Source organism: Martes martes (genome assembly GCF_963455335.1).
Source record: "Martes martes genome assembly, chromosome: 10".
NCBI classification, from domain to species: domain Eukaryota; kingdom Metazoa; phylum Chordata; class Mammalia; order Carnivora; family Mustelidae; genus Martes; species Martes martes.
In genome coordinates this window covers 78,562,239-78,584,271 of record NC_137898.1, presented here as the reverse complement: position 1 = coordinate 78,584,271, position 22,033 = coordinate 78,562,239, and the positions used below count along the sequence as shown (strand labels likewise).

Here is a 22,033-nt window from a genome sequence, read left to right as displayed (position 1 = left end):
CCCGCAGAGCAGAAAGCCCGATGTGGGGCTCCATCCCAGGACCCTGAGATCATGACCTGAGCCAAAGGCAGAGGCCCAACCCACTGAGCCACCCAGGCACCCCCACCAGAAGATCTTTCAACAGGAGTTGAAAATCACCAGGCAGAAGGGCGAGGAAAGCATTAGAAGTGGAGGTAAGTGGACTATTTATGGGCCTGAAGCCGGCAAATGACAGTTCAGATGTGTGCTTTCCAAATTATTCTCTCCCCTGTATTCTCATTCACTATGGGATGAGTGCAAAGTGGTTAAACCTATCCACAAAATATTTTAGCAAATTGTAACAAGAGCCTTAAAACATATTCACATCCTTTCAGTTAGAAATTCCATATCTAGGAATCAGAGGGGCTGTCAGAAACTTATGTATGAGGAGGCTTATCATAGCATTATTCATAACCATGAAGAACTGGAAACAGCTTCTATATTCAATAATGGGATAATGGCTAAAGAAGTTATGGAATGTCCTATGTGTGTGGGGTGGGTGTATCACCTTTTAAGAAATATTTCAAAACAAGCAAAAATTTCTAAAAACAATGTCAGTTAATAAAGTATCATCCTAATTTTGTAATAAGAAAGTTAAAAAGTAGTTCTCAATGTTGGTTGTTATTTTACCCATATCTTACTTTTCTGAAGGTCTTTTTTATTTTATACATACCAGACAACAAAAGGGAGGGAGTTTCTCCTTATCCTGTGTGAAATCAAAAGAACTGCTTTTTGTTTTCTTCCCTCTTAAGAGTGTGATCCAGGGCTTTATGCTATCTAGGCTGGTTAGAAAAGAAAGGGAGACCAGGTGAAAAGTGGAAGAGAAAGGAAGGATCCAGAAGTTGAACACTAACATGAGCACAGAGAAGGACGGTGGGAGAGTGGGGGTTGTGAGGACCAGAAGAAAGTGTGAAGGTTGTGTGCTGAGAATGAGTTACTGGATTGAAGATTTTAGGGGTGAAACATAGACACATATAAAAGGGTTCAATATAAGAAATGTCACAATGCAGCACACCCTTAAATGTCAAATAAATGTCCCTCTGGATAATTAATGTTACAAAAGTTTGGAGGAGTTTGGTGGAGAGAGCCATCCTTTGGTCACCTACATGTATCAATGAAGCTATTCCCCTAAAACCTCCCTTTAGCCATCTTTGTCAGAACAAACAAAGCTGCAGATTACACTCTCCTGGCCATCCTTTCTGGGGAACTTAGTTATGAAGAGCTCAAAGAACATCACTGTGAAGGGATTTTAACTACTAGGAGGAAAAGTTATACGAAGAATATGATTGAAACCAATTTGAATCTAAAATACTATCTGAGAAAATTCAATCTCTGCACAAAAATTCACTTCACCCTTCAATATCTCCTATCCTTTAAAATGTATTCACATAAAATCTGCTTTACAAGAGAGAACCAGCCAGGAACATAGCCCAAGAAATTTACCACTAAATGGGGACACATATGTGTTTCAGTTCTTAGGAAAACTGTGCCTTGCTAACTTTCTCCCTGGATTTCTTGGTTCTCTGCATTGAAGAGCAGGTGGTGATTTCTCTCCTTACCTAATCTTCTTGCTGTTACAGTTTCTGATTGTTAAGCACCTTCCCCACACCATTGCTATTCTAGGTTATATATGTCTACAACAGCATCAAGGGATCTTTGGCTATCACTAGTTAAATGGATCAACACATTTCCCAACCACAAAACTCAGACCCTTCAGGGGTTTTCCAGTCGATTTTAATCTAATCAAACCTGGCACTGGCAGATTTCCACTTCCTTTGTTCCTTGTGTAGACTTTGGTGTATGTGTGTTGGTCTCTAAAAGGGACAGAGGAGGCAGTTGTTGAAAAATGAGATTGACAGTTTTAACCACACAATTTGGTCTAATAGCTTTGATATGCTAAACTTGCTAGCTCCTCCAAGTGTACCTTCCTGATTTTGCATTATAACACCACACTGAATCCCTAAGGGAACCAGGGTTTTTTGTTTGTTTGTTTGTTCGTGTGTGTGTGTGTGTGTGTGTGTGTTTTAATGAAAAAGAAAAGGAAGAAAAGAAAGAAATGCAAACCAGTGAAACCGTTCTTTTACATCATCTCCAGGTTCATTCTGCGGACTGCAGGCCTTCACAAATCCCGGCCCACTAGAGACCTTTAAAAAAGGAGAAGCTGAGAATACAGATCATGTTCTGAAGAGCGAAAACAGGTGATGTCATAACGCACAGTCCTGTGTGGTCACGGCCAAGGGCGGGTGGGGAGCTGGGGCTCCAGTGAGCACGGAGCTCCGCGCCAGTGGGTGAAGCAAGTTGTCTCCGGGGCCAGGAGGACACCGGTGGGGACCCGGCACCAATCAGGTTCTCGCTTGGCGCCTGCCTTTGTTCTCACTGGGGAGCAGGTTTCCGGGCATCTCGCGTCGGGAACCCGCACTGGACCCGCACGCGCGTTGCTGGCCTCCCCGAGAGACTTGGCTACCCCTTCGCCTGCCCGCCCCCCCACTCTGCCAGCCAGAGCTTTCCCCAATTACATGTGCCCTCTCTCCCTAGAGCGTGGACGCCAAAATCCTGACTCACCATTTTTAGCTTTGGAAGAGGCAAGTCCAGCCCAATAGTTTACAGACGATTTGTTCTCTGAACCTTTCTTCCCGAGCAAGGCTCTGTGTTCTCCATGCTTCTGATCAACTGTCTCAGAAAGGACCGTTGGGTGAGAGGATAAACCTGTCTTTTTGGCCCTTTCGTGCTGGACAAATAAAGGAACTTTCACTGCTGAAAGGACTGCGAGAAGGTACTTCAGATGGAGGGGGAAACCGCTAAACCGGAGGTTTTGTGTCCACCACCCCCCCACAACTCGATTAGTGGCGTAAATATATCTCAGACGTCTACCCCTATCCCCCTCCCCACCCAAGACTCAGGTAATTGGTCTTTTCCAAAACAAGGCTCAAGCAAGATACATGATGCAGAAAGTTCTCTGAGATCCCTGGATGGCAAGCATTACGTGACTGCAGTCTTCTTTACAGCTAAGCTAAGATTCTGGCTAAGAGAAAGCCTAGTCACTGCCCTGATAGTGTGAACGTTTTAGCTACCGCCTCTCTCCCGTCCCCAGCCTTTCTCAAGAAACCAGGAAATATTTAGCTCAGGCTGAGACCCTCTAGCGAGGCTCTAGCTCCCAGTTTTTTTATCCCACTCTCCTTACCATTTTTGCAGGGACCTAGAGAAGGGGGCGTGGCTTGTCTTCGGGGAGGGGCTGGGCTTCCAGGGATGTTTTGCATACGGCACACCCTCTTCCTCCTATTGGCGGAGCAGCACAAACTGTATTCCCTTCCACCCCACTACCTAACTAACCCGCCATCTCTCTCTAGTTCCGAGCCTCGGAGATAAACTTAACTTGCCCGGAGATTCAAGGCGTCCTCGGCCTCTGTGATTGGCCGGCGCGGCTCCCAACCGGGCTCTGGTTGCTCATTGGCTGCGGGCTAGAGGCCCAGGGGCGTGGCTGGGGCTGTCCGAATGGCGGGAGGGGGCGGTACCGGAGCGTGGAGGTGGTGAAGGTGGTGGGGAGGCGGGGGCGGGGCCGCACTGAGGCGCTGCGGCGGCGGCGGAGGCGGCGGCAGCGGTGGCGGCTGCTTGTCCTAGCCTGGCGGGGGCGGGGGTCTGGAGGATGGGGGCGGGAGGAACAACGGGCCGGTGAGGAGCAGCCGCCACCGTCTCCGCCGGCGCTTCGGCAGCCGCCGCGGTGGTCGCCTCGGGCAGCGCCGCTCGCTCTCGGGCCGTCGCCTCCCATCCCGACATTCCGCCCGGGGGAGGCTGAGGCTGAAGCGCAGCCGGCGGCAGGGGGACGGTCCGACCCCGCAGCGGCGCAGGCAGCCGCAGTGATACCCGGCCCCGGCCCCGCCGTCCGTCTTCGCTTTCGGCGCCCGCAGCCACGATGAACCGGGGCGGCAGCAGCCCGTCGGCGGCCGCCAACTACCTGCTCTGTACCAACTGCCGGAAAGTGCTGCGGAAGGTACGGGCTCGGCCTGGGGTCCAGCCCGAGAGGGGCGCTTCCTGCCGGCGGGGCTCGGGCTGCTCGGTCCCGGGGCGCACTGTTGGGGCGAGGCTCAAAGGGATCCCCGGGCACCTTCCCCACGCCGGGACCGAAGAAGGGGGCGTGGGTTGAGGGTGGAGGTTTGCACTGCTGCGTTTTATCTCCGCCGGGAGAGATGCTAGTCCCGAGGGGTTCGGATTTTTTTTTTTTTTTTCCGATTTTCTTTTTGCTGCCAGTAGTGTGTTTTTCGGCTCACCTCCCTGCCTTGCCACCTCCGGCCTGCTCCTCGGGCGGAGAGAGGGAGCGATCCTCCTCCGGGTGCTGTGGATGGAGGTCGGTGCGGAATCTGAACAGCCTGGTCTGGTCTTGAGGAACCTGGCTCCCTCTTTGCTGGGTGGCTAACTCTTGGCGGGGGTGGTTTTTGTTTATTCGGTCGTTTCTGCCTTTCTTGTGCGCTCTCCTTTAACACGCCTTTTTGCATTCTCCTGACGGCAGTCTTGTGTCTATAGTTCAGTCTTAAAAGGAACTGGTAAAGCAGCTTGAACTTTATGCCCATGGGAAATGCTATTCGACCTTACAGTTCCTCTGGGGTTGGGGGAGGAGGAGACAGAGGTGGACGCGGGTTATCACTCCTCAGCAATCCCCCCTCCGCCCCCACCCCGTGTAGGTCCAGAAAAATCAGACGTACAAATCAGCTTATTGCTTCCCCGAGTGACTGATAGAAAGTTTACTCCAGAATTGTTTAGCTTACTTGGCTTAATCACTCCGTTAAGGGGTGGGGGAGGGGAATGAGAAGATGTCGCTTTAGACCGAGAAAAGCTTTTTATCAGACTTTAACGGCCTCCACTGGGTAATATAATAATCACTTTCTTTTTCTCCAAACTGTTTTTTTACATTTCATTAAGCGGAAACAGTAGTTGAGGTGCTTCTGTTTGTCCAGTACAAATGAATTAAAATTGCTGAGCTGTGCAAATGCATCGGGACTGAAAGACTAAGACGAATACGGCACCGTTTTTAGTCAGTTTCTCCAAATACAGTGCAATTGGGACTGTTATTTATATATTAAAAATAGAAAGAAAGCATGTAAGTAAGCAAGCTCAAATATTTGCGCTCTTTGTCCAAAAACTGTTTTTCTTCCTCTGTGGGTCAGGCCAAGTGCCAATCAAAGTTGTTTTTCAAGCTTCTTTTCCCTGCAGTAGGGCTGCTGCTTTTTTCCCCCCACTATTTTGAGAGCATGAAGAAAGCAAAAGGATTGCAGATTTGAAGTTAATCGAACGGTTAAATATGCCTTAAATTGTGTTTATTGGATATGTTTCTCTTGAAACAGATTTTTATTAAATGTGCATGTTGAGTATGTGCAGTTATTTTTTTCCATAAACTCTGGGATCAAATTACAGTTGATACTTGCTCAGCTCATTGTAGGGCAGCTTGTGAGAAATGTAATGGATCAGAAGTGCAGATCAGCTTAGTTGAATGTTAACTCTTTCACTTCAGGGTCAGATGTCATCGAAACTAGCTTTTTTTAAAAAAAAAATTATTATTATTATTTCCTGACGTCAAAAGTGGTAAGTTATGTCTTTAACATGAAAAAATTTTTGGTTGAGACACATCTGATTAAACTCAGGCCTGGTTAAAATAACAGCTAGTTGTTTTGTTTTGTTTTGTTTTAACTGAATAAGGAACAAAAGGACTATATTGACTTTGACTTTTTTTTTAAATGGCTCTGGCAATTTGGTAGGCTAATAAAATGTTTGGAGGTGATATTACACTTCAAAATCTAGGTTGTTTTTTTTTTTTTAAAGAGAACCATGGCTATGGATCCATCACTCTTTGCTGGCATTCTTTATATCTTTCTCTTAGCTTTTAAGAAACTTATTTCTATTTGCCTAGAAAGAACATCCTCATTTCTAGTCATTCTTAAAGAGGTATATGGAAAATGGATATTCACCATTTTCATATTTTGTAATTGCTATGTACCTCTGCCAATATTCCAGCTTTTAGTAACTCCAAGGCATTTAATATTGATTCATGCAGTAGCATGAAATAACTTTAGATGGAAATGGGATTGTTTGAGCCAGTTATGACATGACTTGGCAATATTTGTAGCTTTTAAAGAGTGCTATTCTTAAGTGCTCTTAAAAGATATCAAGTGTTTAGCATTTTAAATTCTTCATCATTCTAAAAATAGCATGTAAGAGTTTATTTCTAATAAAGATTATTTTCTTTTTGATAGAAACTATATAACTTTAAAATTCATCTGTAACTCTGAAAGTGTGATTCTTTGAATTTATCTTGTTTTCCACTTAATAAAGTGTTCAGTAATAACCAAGTGAGTCATAGCATTTTGAATTTTAGTTCAGTTCATAATGAAGAATGAAACTCATGCACACCCAGTGTGAATTACTCTTTGCTGTTATAATCCTCATTAATGATGGGGAAAGAGTCACCTTTTATGTGGCATGAAGCTTTTTTCTTTAAGTAGCTTAATTTGTTGCAATGTGTTGAATTTGGGGGGAGGGGACTTCAAAAGGAACTGGATTCACCTTCAATGGAATAACTTGGTTTAAACAATGTCTGAAAATTGAGTTATATATTGTATGAGAGTCACATTCATTATTAGAAGTGCTTTTACAATTTTGATTCAGTGTCTTCCAAAGTAGAAAGACTTCTTAAAATATTGAATATGCCTAATTTGGTAGCCTAGGTTAGTAAAAAGAATATATTTCCCATACAGGGAAACAAATGAAGGAACAACAAACTATCCTCACATCTATAACTCTTTCTAAGTTCTGTTATCAATGAAATAATTCAATAAAGTTTTTAATAAAAAAGGAAATGCTTCCACTTACTTTGGAAAAGTTAATGAGTTCTGAAGTAAAATACATGTTTCTTGAAGAAATTCCGGTGACAACTGGATAAATTTCAAAGTGGAGTACCAAACTGCATTAAGGTAGGTAACTGTCAGTCCACTAATCTTCTGATGAATGAAAGGGGGCATATTACAATATTTTTGAGTATTGAGCTGCCAGTGCTAGTGAAGTGAATAAAATTGCACTTTAACATTTAAAAATTCTTACTGTGTTTAGGTAGTTCTAGAGATAGGTTTTTTTGTTGGGTATCTCATTTTTCCACTTTGTTTCTATAATCAATTATTTTGGCAACTTTTTGGTGGTTTTTTAAGCGAAAGGACTCCAAAAATAAAATGGGAAATACTAAGTTGAGCCATATGAACCTCACTTTTATAATTAAAATTGTCAATTAATAGCAATTTTATAAGGTTCATTCAATAGAATGTAGAATGTAATTGCTTTGGCTGATTTTTGTAGCTGTATTCTTGGTTAATTAGGTTTCTTATATATATTTTTTTGATTGTCAAAATCAGTTTTTTACTAATTTATCTTTTTACTTGTTTTATCTTAGTTTATCTTAACTAGGTAGAGATGAAGCAGTGAATATATGATAGCAAACCATTATACAATGGTTTTCAAGCTGCTTTTTAGGAAGCCCTAAAATGCCTTTTTAAATACAATTACACTTATTCTTAAGTCGTAACTTAAAAATACAGCTACACCAAAATATGTTTTACCAAATTTTAACAGATTGTTTTAAAAGTTATCTTTTGTTACAAGATTATTATGTACAGGCTGTGAATTAAAGCTTGTTCTGTTATGCTTATACATGTATTTTAACCTTTTTGTTAATATGCTATTGATAAGAAAGATGGTTAAAAAAATATCCTTCCCACGTGTATCTACTCATGTTATATTTCTACTGTTACAGTTTTATTTGTTAACAAACTTCCTGTTAACAGTAATTGTTACTTCATAACTAAAGCACATTAAAATCATTGTTTTGTGTATTTATATGTTGCATCATTTGGATCCAATTGAAATTTCATTTGTAAAAGGGATTCTGTTACTTCTCCCACCTTCCTACCCCCTGGGAACTGCCAAAACATACCTTCTAATGTAGTGATGCAGGAAGCCACTAGATGTGCTCATGGTCTCTGATAGATCTTGTAGTTTGGTATGTCTCTGGCAGGTCTTTTAATTTGGGGCAAATTAGTTAATTTCCTTGAAGACAAATTTTTTTCTGTAAAAATGTAGATAATTTCTGTTTGACTTAAAGGTTGCTGCATAGCTCGAGAGAGAGAATATGTGTTAAAGTGCTTTGTAAACCATGAAGTGTAACTTATAAATATAAGAAACATATGAGCCTATTTATTTTTCCAGGTCACTGTAGTTTTGTGAGTTACAGCAATATATTTCAGTACATAGTGAGTAATTTGGTTAGTCTTCACTTTTCTGTCCTTTTTAACTATAATGTCTGTAAGTGAGAGGTAAAGATACTATGCTTTGGTTAGAATGATCAACATACTGGTTTTTGATTTGCATATTTCTATTTATACCTACTCTTCCCCCTCTTATGTACTAATCCAGTGCATTGCTTTTATTTTTTTCAATAATTAGATAAAATGAAATCACCTTTTCGACACTTCGGCAGATGAGGAAATTTACTATTTAGTTTGAAAGGACTAAAAAGTCAAAGATGACTATATTTAATAGAAGTTGGGGGTATCTAGAGTAAAGCAAAGAATAGTTCTAATTTAGGAAAAGAGTTATGGGAGGAAAGGTGTCAGTCTCTTCTCCCCATTTCTACCCCTTTTTTCCTTTTTGAAAGTATTGGGTAATAACTCAAGTTTTGTCTAGACTTTCATTCACTATTTTTTGAGTGCTTTCACATTATCTCAGTTGCTTCTCTCAGAAAATTTAAGTGCAGTGACCTATATCCTACAACTAGTAAAAGGGTCCATTTAATTCTTAGAACCACTTCTGTAATAAAATAATATTCTTATGGTCCCCTGAAGTATTGAAGCTGCCAGGGAATAATATCTTCAGCGTCTGTGAATGGCTCTAGATCCCCCAAACACTCCACCTGGCCATTCTTTCTCTTCCTGGCAACAAATATCGTCAGTGGTTCTTCAGTGACCAAAAATGCTCATTTTTGAGCAAATGTTTATCAAAAGCCTACATGGGTAAAAGATCCATTGGAAGTGCAAGCTAGGCAAATAGATTTTAATATAACAGGGTAGAGAAGGTTCAGTTTCCTGATAGGGTTTCAGATTCCACGTTGTAGGGAACTATTAGGAAGCTCTGCTTGTGGAGTTTTGGTGTGCTATCAAAGAAGCATATTCACAGTTAACTCCTTCATTTCCCGACTTTTTAATGTGTGTGTGAGGCCAGATTTCCCTCTCATATTTCAATCAAAACATTGCAACAGATTGAATACAGAGTCAGATATAAAATTCAGCTGTCTTCTATTAAACAGATACTAAAGAGATCTGCAAGCCATTAATGTCACTCTGCTCACTGTTTTTTTGTTTTGGAAAATAAAGTTATTTTCCTAAAAATATGTGCCTTATGTTAACATGTAATGGATTTATTATTTTAAGTGAATTAACATTTTCTCAGTTTTAATTCCTAATACAGTAAATATTGACAGTTATAACCCATACACAAACAAAATCTCTTTGGTTTCCTCTGAAATTTTTAAGAGTGTGAAGCAGTTCCAAGACCAGAACATTTGAGAACTGTTGAGCCAGAGTTCATATACATGTATGGTACATATAAATGTAATTCTCAGGAATCTATGGGGAAAACAAAAGGCAGATACTGCTCACAGAAAATGTAGATGAGGCCAACCCAGTCACCTCTATTCTGTGTGAGGATCACTTGCAGAGGCTGCCTAGTACCTTTTCAGTGACATCATAGAAGCTTCTCCACTCTTGAAGTAAGGGTTAGGCTAACTAGAAATGACCTTTACTTTTCGCAAGCATCCCCTTACCTGGTAAAAACCAGGGAGGGGCAAAAACACGTCTCTGGCTCTGAGAGAATATTCTAAGTACTTGGCAATGAAGAATGGTCAGATCCAAAGATTATGTCCATTGTGTTCTAATCAGTTGGCTCTTGGCTGAAAAGGAAAGGTTCAGAGTAGCCAGGTTAGCCTTTTTTCTTGAAAGTTGAGACATGTGGGAGAAGCAACAGAAGAAGAAGAGACAAGAAAGAATCAGAAGTATTACTGTAGACTGCTGATAACAAGCATTGCTAGAATAAAGGAAAAAGAAAACCACCACTGTAGATAGGAGATAGGACAGCTCTGAATGTGGGAGTCCCTAAATACTGCAATCCTCAAAGACAGGGCGTTTTCTATTTTGTGTTGTAGGAGGTGCAGGTTACTCTGTCCACACAAGCTGCAACAGACAGCCACCTGCAGTTCAGTGGGCATAAGCTCTATTTATTCGATTAGATCTGGTGAGACCTGTAAATGACTGCCAGTATCTAGACAATCCCTACGATACCACTGTGGTGGGGGGCAGGGATGGGGGAGGAGGTGAGATTCACCAATATACAGTAAATACATGGCAAAACCAAAGTGATTGGTGATGTGTCCCACACAGTTACCTTAAGTGCATAAGTAGATGAGGTATAAACTACTTAAAAACATATATCCTATACCATCTAAGTCTATGGTTAACAGGTAGAATTCCAATTTTTCAAAAATCTTCAGAGCTTGTGACATCTCCAAAGTGTTTCCTGATCTTTAAACCACTTTCCTTCTAGCTCCTCAGGGCTGCTGTTCTGCCCAAATGTACTGCATTTATCACACTTAACACATTAAACTGTAATTAACAATTATTTACATATATCTTTCCCCTACTAGGTTTCCTCTTGTTTGGGATCTAGTTAACAGAAAGTTTATTTTTAGCAAAATTAGAATTCTCATTTAAAGATCTGTTGCTCTTATAAACATTGGCAGTATACTTATATTGAATATAATATAATCTGATAAAATGAGAACTTCTCTCAAATTTTCCAAAATAGGTTTGATATTTGTCTGATATGTCTGGTCTTTACAGTCATATTTTGTTCTCTACGAAGAAAGAACACTTTGAGTTCAGTGGCAAAGATGACTTTACCATCTTCATGACCCTGGGAATGTTTCAGTGAAGTATGCTATGTTTTGGAGGGAGTTCAGATAGGGGGCGGGGATGTCAGTTCACTAAGAGGGTCAGGACAATGGCCTTAGCTATTGGTCTTTTTCAGAAATGTAAAATAGCCATTGCTTTGTTATGGACATATACTCTATCTCCTGGAATGTGCTAGGTTCCGTAAGGGATGGCAGTTTTGGAGTACTAAGGACATACCTTCAAACTTCCAAGATTCCCTGTAGGCCTCTTTCTAAGGTTCTTTTCACATATTATTCTGGCTAAGCCTTTCCCTCTTCCACTTTCCCCAAGCCCTTTATTTTGGAAATCTCCCAAGACAGCTGTGATCCCCTTGGCCAGCAAGCACTCCCTTGGTAACTGAACCAGACAACTGTTCCTGGGCCTGGACTGCCCCTTAGTTAGCCTTTACTTTTTTAGGTCCACCCAGAAGTGAGTCACTTTTTGGTCCACGGGCCAGGATATTGACTGCCCCCGGAGGGACACATGAATATTATGGGATGTTTCATGGTGGTTTGGAATAACCTTGCATTTTGTTGCTCAAAGCTTCCAATAAGGAGTAACGGGCATTTAACCTTAGGTTTCATGAAGAATGTATTAAACATATCATATATGAATAAGGATGAACAAGTATAAAAATGGCTGATTTAGAGCCATATTATTTCTTGCACCAGAGATTTCTTAAAGTGTAAAATACACATTTGAGTGAGACTTATTTTTTCTACTAATTAACAACTACTTGTAGTGGAGGTAGGTATATGTTCTCATTTCTAGGTATATATTTTATTTTTACATCTCCTTCCATTACAAAGATGAAACTAGTCGCTTGAAGAAATGGAATTTCTCTTTCCAGTTATAGATATAGGCTGAATATTGAGAAGGCTGAAATTAACCTCCTGGCTAACTAAAGCTGGATTCTGTGAAAGATTATTGTAATTACCTGAGATCATAACTCTTAGTCTTGAAGTGCATTTTATAATGTCAGTAATGATACTAGCTTCTTTTTTTTTAGGGTTTTATTTATTTGACAGAGAGGGAGCACAAGCAGGGGGAGCAGCAGGCAAAGGGAGAGGGAGAAGCAGACTCCCTGCTCAACAGGGAGCCAGATGTGGGGCTCCATCCCACACGCGCAACTGACTGAGCCACCCAGGCAACCCACTAGCTTCTTTTGAATACCTCCTGTGTGCCATAAACTTAACTATATAAGCCCTGCATATGTATCACATTTAATCATCATGATGATCCTATAAAGAATTATTACATTTTATGGTTGAAGAGTTAGGGCTCAGAGAGCTTTAATTACTTGTTTAAGGTCATAGTACCAATAGATGGTAGACTCAGGATTTGAAACCAGGTCTGTCTCCTTATACAGATACAAACACTGAATTTCCTTACATTACACCTTTTCTTTATGGAACAACTTTTACAAAATGTGAAATTAATAAAACTTACTAGGACTTGATTCATCAAGAGATTAATAGAGATTTCAAATTCAGATATTTTCTATTTTATTTTTATATTAGAAATGCAAATTTCTTTAAAAGATTAAATCAATTGACAAATTGAGATTCTCATAGACGGTTTCGGCCTATCTAGTTAGATCTGTTACCTAGGTCTGTTGTTAATTATTTGATCATTCTTCCTAATCCCAGGATGGATTTTTCCTAACTTTCCAGCAAACATTGACCTATTTCTTTTGCCAGTCAGTCATTCATTAGTTCAGCAACACTGATGCATTCAAGACATCGTCTAGAAACATTTTGAGTGTTTTGTAGGACCTCTAAAGAAATGTTCTCAATTTTTAGTGACATTTTGCAGTAAAAAAAAGTTATTTATGAAGATGTAACATAAATGCTCATTTCCACCATTCATTTTGGCTTTCTATGGTAAGGCAAAAATGATGCTAGAAGGAAGCCCAGATCCTGGGACTGGTGTCCAGCCACCGGCTCCCCTTACCTACCTTTTGTATGCGACAACATTTACAGAAGACTTACAGAGGAGTTACCATTGTTACAAAGGGTTTATGTTGGGGAGAGGAGTTTGTGGGAAGATGTGGTCCTGCTATTTGTAAATTAGAACTCTTGAGAGTCTTTCCATAGAAACACAGTAAGATATCTAGTTAACTACTATTAATATTACAGTTATATTCAACACACCTTTACTCATTAGCTTGGAAACCTAGCCACTAAGTATAACATTGTCTCCAGGGGAAATTGCATTCCAAAATCTAAGTAACTGCTTCACTGGAGGGCTTTCCTAACTTGCATGCTTAACAGTAAAAAGGGTAAATGATTTTGACCAAAAATATTTTGTCATATGTTCCCTCTGAGACTGTGTTTGGTTATTGTGTCTAACAGGAAAATTCTGTGGATGCAGTTCTACCCAGTATTCAAGTAACAGTTGAAACAAAGAAGGAGATAAATACTGGGTGATGGTGAGGTGTTGGGATAACCAAGGGCCCAACATCAAGCTGGCTTATCCTTATATGTTTTATACTTTCTTCCTATGGCTCTGGCCCAGCACAGTTCATTTTAAGCTGGGTGGGATATTTTTTACTTTACATTTTGTCTTTAAGGTAATATAAATGAAAAAAGAAATTAACCCCTCAGAAAGTTTCCTTCTTTATATGAGATTAGGGATTTAACTTGTATATCTTATTTTTTTGGTATAAATTAATAAAGGAAAACACACCCAGCAAATTTACTCCACCAAAAAGGGATTAAAACAAAAATCACCTAAGCTAAAGAAAGGTATCACAGCACTAAATCCCAAATAATATTCAATTTCTTCTCTATAAACCTTTTTGTATAATATATTAGCTGAAATTAGTGAATTCTTGGGGGGGTGCAGAATATCTATTTGTGTTGTACTTTTATTTTTTTAATAGAGTATGACCTATGTAGTTAATAATCTTGTAAGCTATTGTTTTATATTGGGTAGCTATTAAAATAACCACAAGGTCTAAGTTTTAATATTATTTAGGCAAAGTGCATTGTTGAATACCCAAGACTAGTATGAATTCGTAAGTGTTCTTTTATGCAAGAGACCTACTTAGTATTTAGTGCCCTTAAAAATGGGGGGAAATATATGTTTAGGCAAATATGAATGTGAAAACAGTTCTCTTTTTCCGTAAAAATACATACATTGCCATTTTATGCTTATTCTGTATCTCAATGTTACTACTCCTTCATGGCCTTCATACTTTTAAACAGGCAAGAAATGTAAAGGCTGTTAATGTTTATAAACCACTCACATATTATATGAATATCTGTCATTCTTTTATATATTCATTCAGCAAACCTCAGATGCTCCTACCTGTTAGGTGCTGAAAACACACACAGTGAGGACATCAGGGTTCTTGGCGTAAGCTGGGTGCCGATACAGCCTACATCTGGATCTCCGAAACAGAGCTTCACAATTATGTCCCTCATTTGACAGATGGTATAAATAGTGTTTGGCAAATTTCTTCTATAGAGAACTAGATAGTGAATATTTTACGTCCACAAGCCCAAAATGAGGCCTAGGTAGTTTCCGTGCAACAACAACTCAACTCTGTTCTTGGATGGCAAAACCAGCCAAAGACAACTCATAGAGAATAAGCATAAAATAGGAATGTATATATTTTTATCAAAAAGAATGGTTTTTACATTTTTATTTGCCTAAACACATATTTCCCCTCATCCTTAAGGGCACTAAATACTAAGTATGTCTCTTGCACAAAAGAATACTTAGGAATGGATGTGGGTTTTATTCTGATAAAACTTTGTTTATGGACACTGCAGTTGTAATTTTATATTATTTTCCCATATCATGAATATGCTTTTGGGTTTTTTTTTCAATTATTTAAAAATATAAAACCCAGGCAGTAAAAAAAGAGACAGCAGGCTGGATATAGCCAGCAGTCTAGCTAGCTGACCTCTTGGTGTAGGGGACAGTGCAAGGGAGTGGGCATCAGAGGCCAGATTAGCTGACCTCTCTGGATCGCGCCTGCTCATTACTAACATATAGACAGTATATTACCTCTCTAAAAAAAAAAATTCCTATATCATTCGAACTGTATTTTCATTAGTGTGCAAAATGAATCCAAAGCTGACTATGAATAAACAGCACATCTGCAAAAACATCTAATTAGAATGACCTGTCTTTAGTACCTGGATAGATAACATAATTTGGATCTATCCAAAGTAAAATTTCAAAAAACCTGTAGATACTAAATATCCTTGAAAGCACATTTGTCAGGCCATTAAGCACTTATTAACACAGAGTCCTTTTTTTTTTTTTTTTTTTTTTTTTAGCTCTTTCGCAGTAACTCCATGTCACACCTTGTTGGGGTTTTAGTAGGAGTACCATTATATATTCCACAGCCTTACATTTTAATTACAGTTACATTTTGAGAATTTTGCAAAACCTAACTAACGAATGATTTGATTTGAGAGACCATAGTGCAAAACTGGTTGCTTAAGATTCTGAATGTGTTCTGTGTGCTGGTCAGAATCCCCATGTTAGGATTTCAGAGCTCTGTCATCCTTAGTGTCTTTGAGGTCTTGAGTGAGTAGAATATAGGATAGTTCCCTAGACGTTTCTTATGACTACAGATGGGCAACGCAACACGCATACTTTTTCTATAGTGAATTTTAAAGTGTTGAACTCATTGTCTTAATTCCTCCACCAACATTAACATAGAGGCATGCAAGAACTGTGTCATATGGTGAGTGAGACAAACACATACTCCAGAGCTGATAAGGGTCGTACCCAAGTGCTGGGACGGGCAGTATGTGTGAGGAGAGGGTAATTCAGTGGAAACAAACCCCTCCTCTGGTGAGCAGAAGTGATGGCTGTCAATAATTCAAAAATGGAAAATCGTTAATTATTCAGGATACTTTTTAAGATGAAGAGTTTTAAAATTTCACACCAAGTATTTAGTGAGTGAATATAAAATGGCACCATTTACCAGGGTTGCACCTTTGTAAAAGTATCAGTATATGATGTCTTCCGTGGTTGAGATCTAATGATGTCTAGAGCAATGACAAAGCCAATACCAAGTGCAAGATTCAGACCCTGAATCAGAATTTTCACTGAAGTGAAGATTGACAGACAAGCTATGTATTTTAATATTGTGTGCTTCATACTAGATCTGGTAGGGAGTTCTTTTGACCAACTCTTGTTATGATTGCATATTGTTATGATTCTATATGGGAGAATTAAATTTATATAACCCAAGTACTGATATGTATGATTATGCTTATCTAGTTCTCTTTTATGTTATGAAGTAATCACTAATCTGGTGTTCTTGGTTTTATTTTTAAAGTATAATTGATATACATTATATTAGTTTCAGGTATACAGCATAATGCTTAGACATTTATATACCTTGTTGAATGATCACCACAATAAGTCTAGTTACCACCTGACACCACACAAAGTTATGACATTTTTTTTTTCTTGTGATGAGCACTTTGAAGGTTTACTTTCTTAGCAACTTTCCATTGTGCTACCAGTAGTACAGTCACCATGCTGTATAGCCCATCCCCACTACTTATTTATTTTATAGCTGGAAATTTGTGCTTCTTGATCCCCATCACCAATTTTGTTCACCCCTCCACTGTCTTCTCCCCTGTATCTCTCCTCTCCACCCATCCAGTCTCTGTATGAGTTTGATTTTTTGTTGTGTTCATTTATTTTTTTAGATTTCCAAGAGGTAACTGAAACCATGCAGTATTTGTCTTTTTCTGTCTGACTTATTTCACATGGCATAATACCCTCAAGGTCTGTCCTTGTTGCAAATGAGAAGCTTTCAGTCTTTTTTCATGGCTGAGTGGTATTCCATTGTGTATATATATGACATCATCTTTGTCCATTCATTCATCGATGGCCATTTAGGTTATGTCCTTGTCTTGGCTGTTGTAAATAATACTTTAGTGAACTGGAGATGCAGATACCTTTTTAGGTGTCAGGCTTGTTGTTCTCTTAAGATAAACACCCAGAGGTGGAATTGCTGGGTCATATGACAGTTCTACTTTCAATTTTTTTGAGGAGCCTCCATACTGTCCTCTATAGTAGCTGTATCAATCTACATTCCCACCACCAATATACAAGGGTTCCCTTTTCTTCACATCTTCACTGACACTTGTTATTTCTTGTCCTTTTGATGATAGCTATTCTGACAGGTGCGAGGGGATATCTCATTGTGGTTTTGATTTATTTGCATTTCCCTGGTGATGAGTGGCATTGAGCATCTCTTCATGTGCCTATGGACCATCTGGATGTCTTTGGGAAAATGTCTATTTAGATCCTCTGCTCTTTTTTTAAATTGGGTTGTTTGGAGGTTTTTGTTACTGTACCAGTTTTTTATATACTTTCAGTATTAACCCCTTTTTAGATATATGATTTGCAAATATTTTCTCCCAGTCAGTGGGTTGCCTTTTTATTTTGGTTTCCTTTGCTGTGCAGAAGCTTTTTAGTTTGATGTAGTCCCACTTGTTTATTTTTGCTCTTGTTGCCTTTGCCTTTGGAGTCAGATTTAAAAAAAAAAAAAAACAAGAATGATGTCAAAGAGCTTACCACCATTGTTTTCTTCTAGGAGTTACATGTCTTCTAGTTTTACGTTCAAGTCTTTCATCCATTTTGAGTCAGTTTTTGTGTATGGATTAGGATAGTGGTCCAATTTCATTCTTTTGTGTGTGGCTGTCCAGTTTTCCCAGCACCAATTTTGGAAGAGATTGTCCTTCCCCACTGTATGTTCTTGCCTCCTTTGTCATAAAGTAATTGACAATATATGCTTGGGTTTATTTCTGGGCTCTCTATTCTGTTCCATTGATCTACGTATCTGTTTTATGCCAATACTATACTATTTTGATTACCAGAGCTTTGTAATAGATGAAACAGAGAGTGTGATCTTTACTCTTTTCCTCAAGATTGCTTTGGCTGTTCTGGATCTTTTGTGGTTCCACATAAATTTTAGGATTGATGCACTTGGGTTTCTAAAACAAATCCTATGATGTAAAAGCAGCTATTCATGGAAAATAATTTACTTTTAATTGATGGTAAGCTTTTAAAGGTAAGTACATCTATGTGTTTTTTTCTTTTGTTTCCTTTACTAATGGTCTTTATTAAAGCTATTGCAGAAACAATGTTTGCCACAGTGGCAAATGGAAAGAATTGATCATTAATGAGTACCTTGATGATAACTCCATCTAACTTCAGATATTTATAGAAACAGTTGAATTTTTTAAAAAACTGAGTAAGAAACTCACTCAGAATCCTACTGTCAGTATGCTATCAGGTGTTAGAACTTTTCTTTTAGAATGCCACTAAAGTCTGAACTTGCCCTGCCTGTACATTTTAACAGTTTTAGCTTTTAATAAACTACAGTGTTACCATTTATCAAAGGTACTCTGATGTCATGAGAATGAAGTAGTTTGTCTACTGGTACTTATAGCTAGCTCATTACTTTGTCAGTGACAGGTATGCATTTCATACCCATAAAATAGTAGAGGAGTATATTGTTATTATAAAAGGATGCTTCTTTTTATTCTATCTTTATAGTCATTTTAATGCATTTTAGTGTTTATGGATAATCAACTATTTGACAGAGCTGTACAGCACTTGAAAACCAAAATGCAATGTGCTGTCAGTTGTAGATCAATCAATTCAAGATAAGGCATGTCTAAAATGAAAATGTAAGTCAGTGGGAAAGTTAGATTGAACTCCCAGAAATGTGATACATACGTTTTCTGGAACATATGTAAATGCATAATTGGTTTACAGTTATTTCTAAGAAAAAACTTACATTCAATTACTAAGTTTCTCTGCACAAGTTTATAGTAGGTAGTTGCTTTTCAAGGCCAGTTGAATCCACAGGAGACACAACCTTTTTTTGTTGGTCAAGGGTTTGTTTTCCTGAATGTCATTGTAACCCCAGCAGCTGCCTAACCACTGTATAACAAGTGTTAGGAATTAACTTGGTTTTGATTGAATGGATATCCTTTCCAAATTGCTAAGATTGACTGTCCTCCCCCAGACCCACCCCTGAGACCGAAGCTGTTGTTTTATTTAAAATGGTTCCTTTGGGGAAAGATGGAAGTGATATATTAACAGAATAAGAATTCTGTAAGCTAATAAGCCTATTTAATGTCCAGGACAATGGTTCTTGAAGTGTGGTCCTGGAACCAGGAACATCAGCATCACCTGGGAGTTTGTTAAAAATGCACTATTTGGGGCCCTGACCCAGCTCTGCTGAATCGGAAATTTTGGAGGTGAGGCCTACCCATCTGTATTGTAAAAAACCCCTCCAGGTGATCCTGATGGGTTCTTAAAGATCAAGAACCACTGGTCTACAGTTACTAAACAAATGCTTCTACAAATCACAGTTGTGTGTATCCATCTTATTTCCAATATGCATTATCGATTGTTTGAGAAATGGGGTAAGAAGAGGAAATTGTTTCAAATTAAGTCAGTATGAAATCCCTACTCTTTATGGATAATAAAGAGTATCAGCTCTAGAATCAGAAAGATTTCTTTGCCTGTTTAAAAAAATATAGATTTGAGACCATCTGGTACAACATGCTCTTACCCTAAGAAATATGATGTCTTATTTTATTGTTGCTGGATTCTGAACTTTAGCTTAAGGGGAAAAAAGAGAGTTGGGTTTTAGAAGCTGTTTTATGACAGAACTCAAATGAAAGTATCTTTTGAAATTGCTTATTTACATAAAAATAGTGTGTTAGTACCAACATTGATAGACTTGGATGGGTCTCACCATCTTTTTTTTTTTTTTTTTTTTTTTTTTTAAAGATTTTATTTATTTATTTGACAGACAGATCACAAGTAAGCAGAGAGGCAGGCAGAGAGAGAAGGGAGGAAGCAGGTTCCCTGCTGAGCAGAGAACCTGATGTGGGGCTCGATCCCAGGACGCTGGGATCATGACCTGAGCCGAAGGCAGCGGCTTTAACCCACTGAGCCACCCAGGCGCCCCGGGTCTCACCATCTTAAATTATTTTTATTTCACAGAATATTATAATTTTGGACCTTTTTTTTTCTGAAACAGAAAGAGAAGTGATAATATTTGTCCTAAAGACAGGTTTAGGATTGAAAGATTGGAAGTTTTTGATTGTTTTGTTTGCTTGTTTGTTTTGTTTTGAGTCCCTTAGACAAATTTAAACATACATGTGAATTACGGCTATTCCTCTTTACCTATAAACTGGTAGCTTACCCTTCAGTTACAGATGGGATGTCAGAAAGCCAAATCAGGAAGTCTGAAAATTAACACAAAGGAAACTTATGGAATGTCTCTTATACGTGGGCTCTCTATAAATCCAAAGGATAAAAGGTTGCTCTTTGAGAGGAAAAATTGCTTCGGCCAGTTGCAGTTCTCTCTAGGATAGTAAATAGAAATAATTTTATCTTCTTATTCGGTTGCATATAATTTTGAGGTAATGGGAGTTTTTCTCTTATCGTCTCTAGCTTAGTGGTAAAATCTAACCTGTGTTAACCTTTCTCAAGAAAAATAACAAGCTGTATTAAATTGCCCCCTACTCCTAAATTTCTATTTATGTGTTTGCTGCCCCCAGAACCATATGTAATTACTTAATTCTAACCCATGGAGAGTGATGCTTTTCTATTGACCACTTTTCTATCCTTCTGCGAGGAAAGGACTAATATAGTACCTTAAATAGAACTGTCTCCATGGCAATGGGCAGTCAGCTTTTGACTTTGAGACTCATAAAATAGGAAATTTAGAAAGGCATTTTCATGGTCTAAAATAGCAGTGCAGCAAAAGGAAGGTATGAGAATATTTCCTGTCAGTTATTGCCTGTCTGATGAAGCTAGCATAACATGTTTTTTTTTTTTTACATAGCACTTTTCATCTGAGCATTTCAAAATGCTATACAACAATCCTTCCCTTAATTAAGGAGCAATAACTATTATCTTAAGATTAATGGAAAATTTGAGCAGCTCAGATGTAAGTTTAGGATTGGGGCTCATATCTGAGAAAAAAAGGGTTGCCTAGCTCTAGTTGTAATTTTATTCTCATAAAGAATAAAAATACTAAATTATGGGTCATTCTTGATTATATTTAAATAGAATTCTCCGGGGAACACTGGAAGCAGTGACAAGATTAAAAATAAAAGCAACACTCCGTGCCTATTTTTTCCCCCAACTGCTTCCTATAATTTTGTGTCTACGGATCACTTAGGAGACTCCACTGGCAACCTGCCCACCTTCCTTGTTCCCTCTTGCATCCATACCTACTTAAGAGCCAAAACTTTGGTTCTCACTGTTGGGCCACCTCGCCTTCCATAAAGGTCCGTGAGAGTGCTGTTTAGTAGGAGCTAAAGAATAAAACCACATTATCATCTGTAATCTTTTGTCTTTTCTGTATGTATTTCCTTCTCAACTAAGCCTTATCTCAGTAAGGGTTCATTTCCAGGTGAATCATCTCTTACTTTTTAAAGTATCATCAGTAAATGCTTCCTGGTCTGAGGTTACTCTTAATAAGGGAATCAACTGAGCAGATATGTGACCTAAATGCAGTGGTATACTGGACTGCTCTTGGGATTAGATTTGTGCATTGAAGTGAATAGTGAATGTATTGTCTGAAATAGGTTATTGAGTAGAAAAGGCTGGGTTTCTTTTTTTAAAGGATATCCTTTGACGTCATATGACTTCGTACCATTTTCATTCTTAAAAAGGTAAAGAAACTAGAAGGTGGACTCCAGGGGTGCCTGGGTGGCTCAGTAAGTTGGGCATCTGACTCTTGATTTCAGTTCAGGTCATGATCTCGGGGTCCTGAGATCAAGTCCCACTTTGGGCTCCATGCTCAGCAGGGAGTTGGCTTGAGATTCTCTCCCTCTCCGACCCCACTCACACCCGCTCTCTCTCTCTCTCTCTCTCAAATAATTACTTAAAAAAGAAGTGTGGACTCAAATTAGTAATGTCAATTCCTGGGTGCCCTCTCCGACCCCACTCACACCCGCTCTCTCTCTCTCTCTCTCTCAAATAAT

At 38.9% G+C, this 22,033-nt stretch overlaps 1 protein-coding gene across 2 annotated transcripts in view; it reads left to right on the top strand.

Annotated features, from left to right (window-relative positions):
* Window positions 1-3,831: 3,831 nt before the first annotated feature.
* Window positions 3,832-22,033, top strand: part of SESN3 (sestrin 3) — a gene marked incomplete at its 5' end in the record, with an annotated part of 73,775 nt that continues 55,573 nt past the window's right edge. The window contains one exon of one of the 2 annotated variants that reach the window (XM_080816058.1): window positions 3,832-4,006. In XM_080816058.1, the coding sequence (XP_080672184.1) occupies window positions 3,929-4,006 (78 nt within the window). The remainder of the gene's footprint in view (window positions 4,007-22,033) is intronic. The other variant, XM_080816057.1, reaches the window with a different exon arrangement.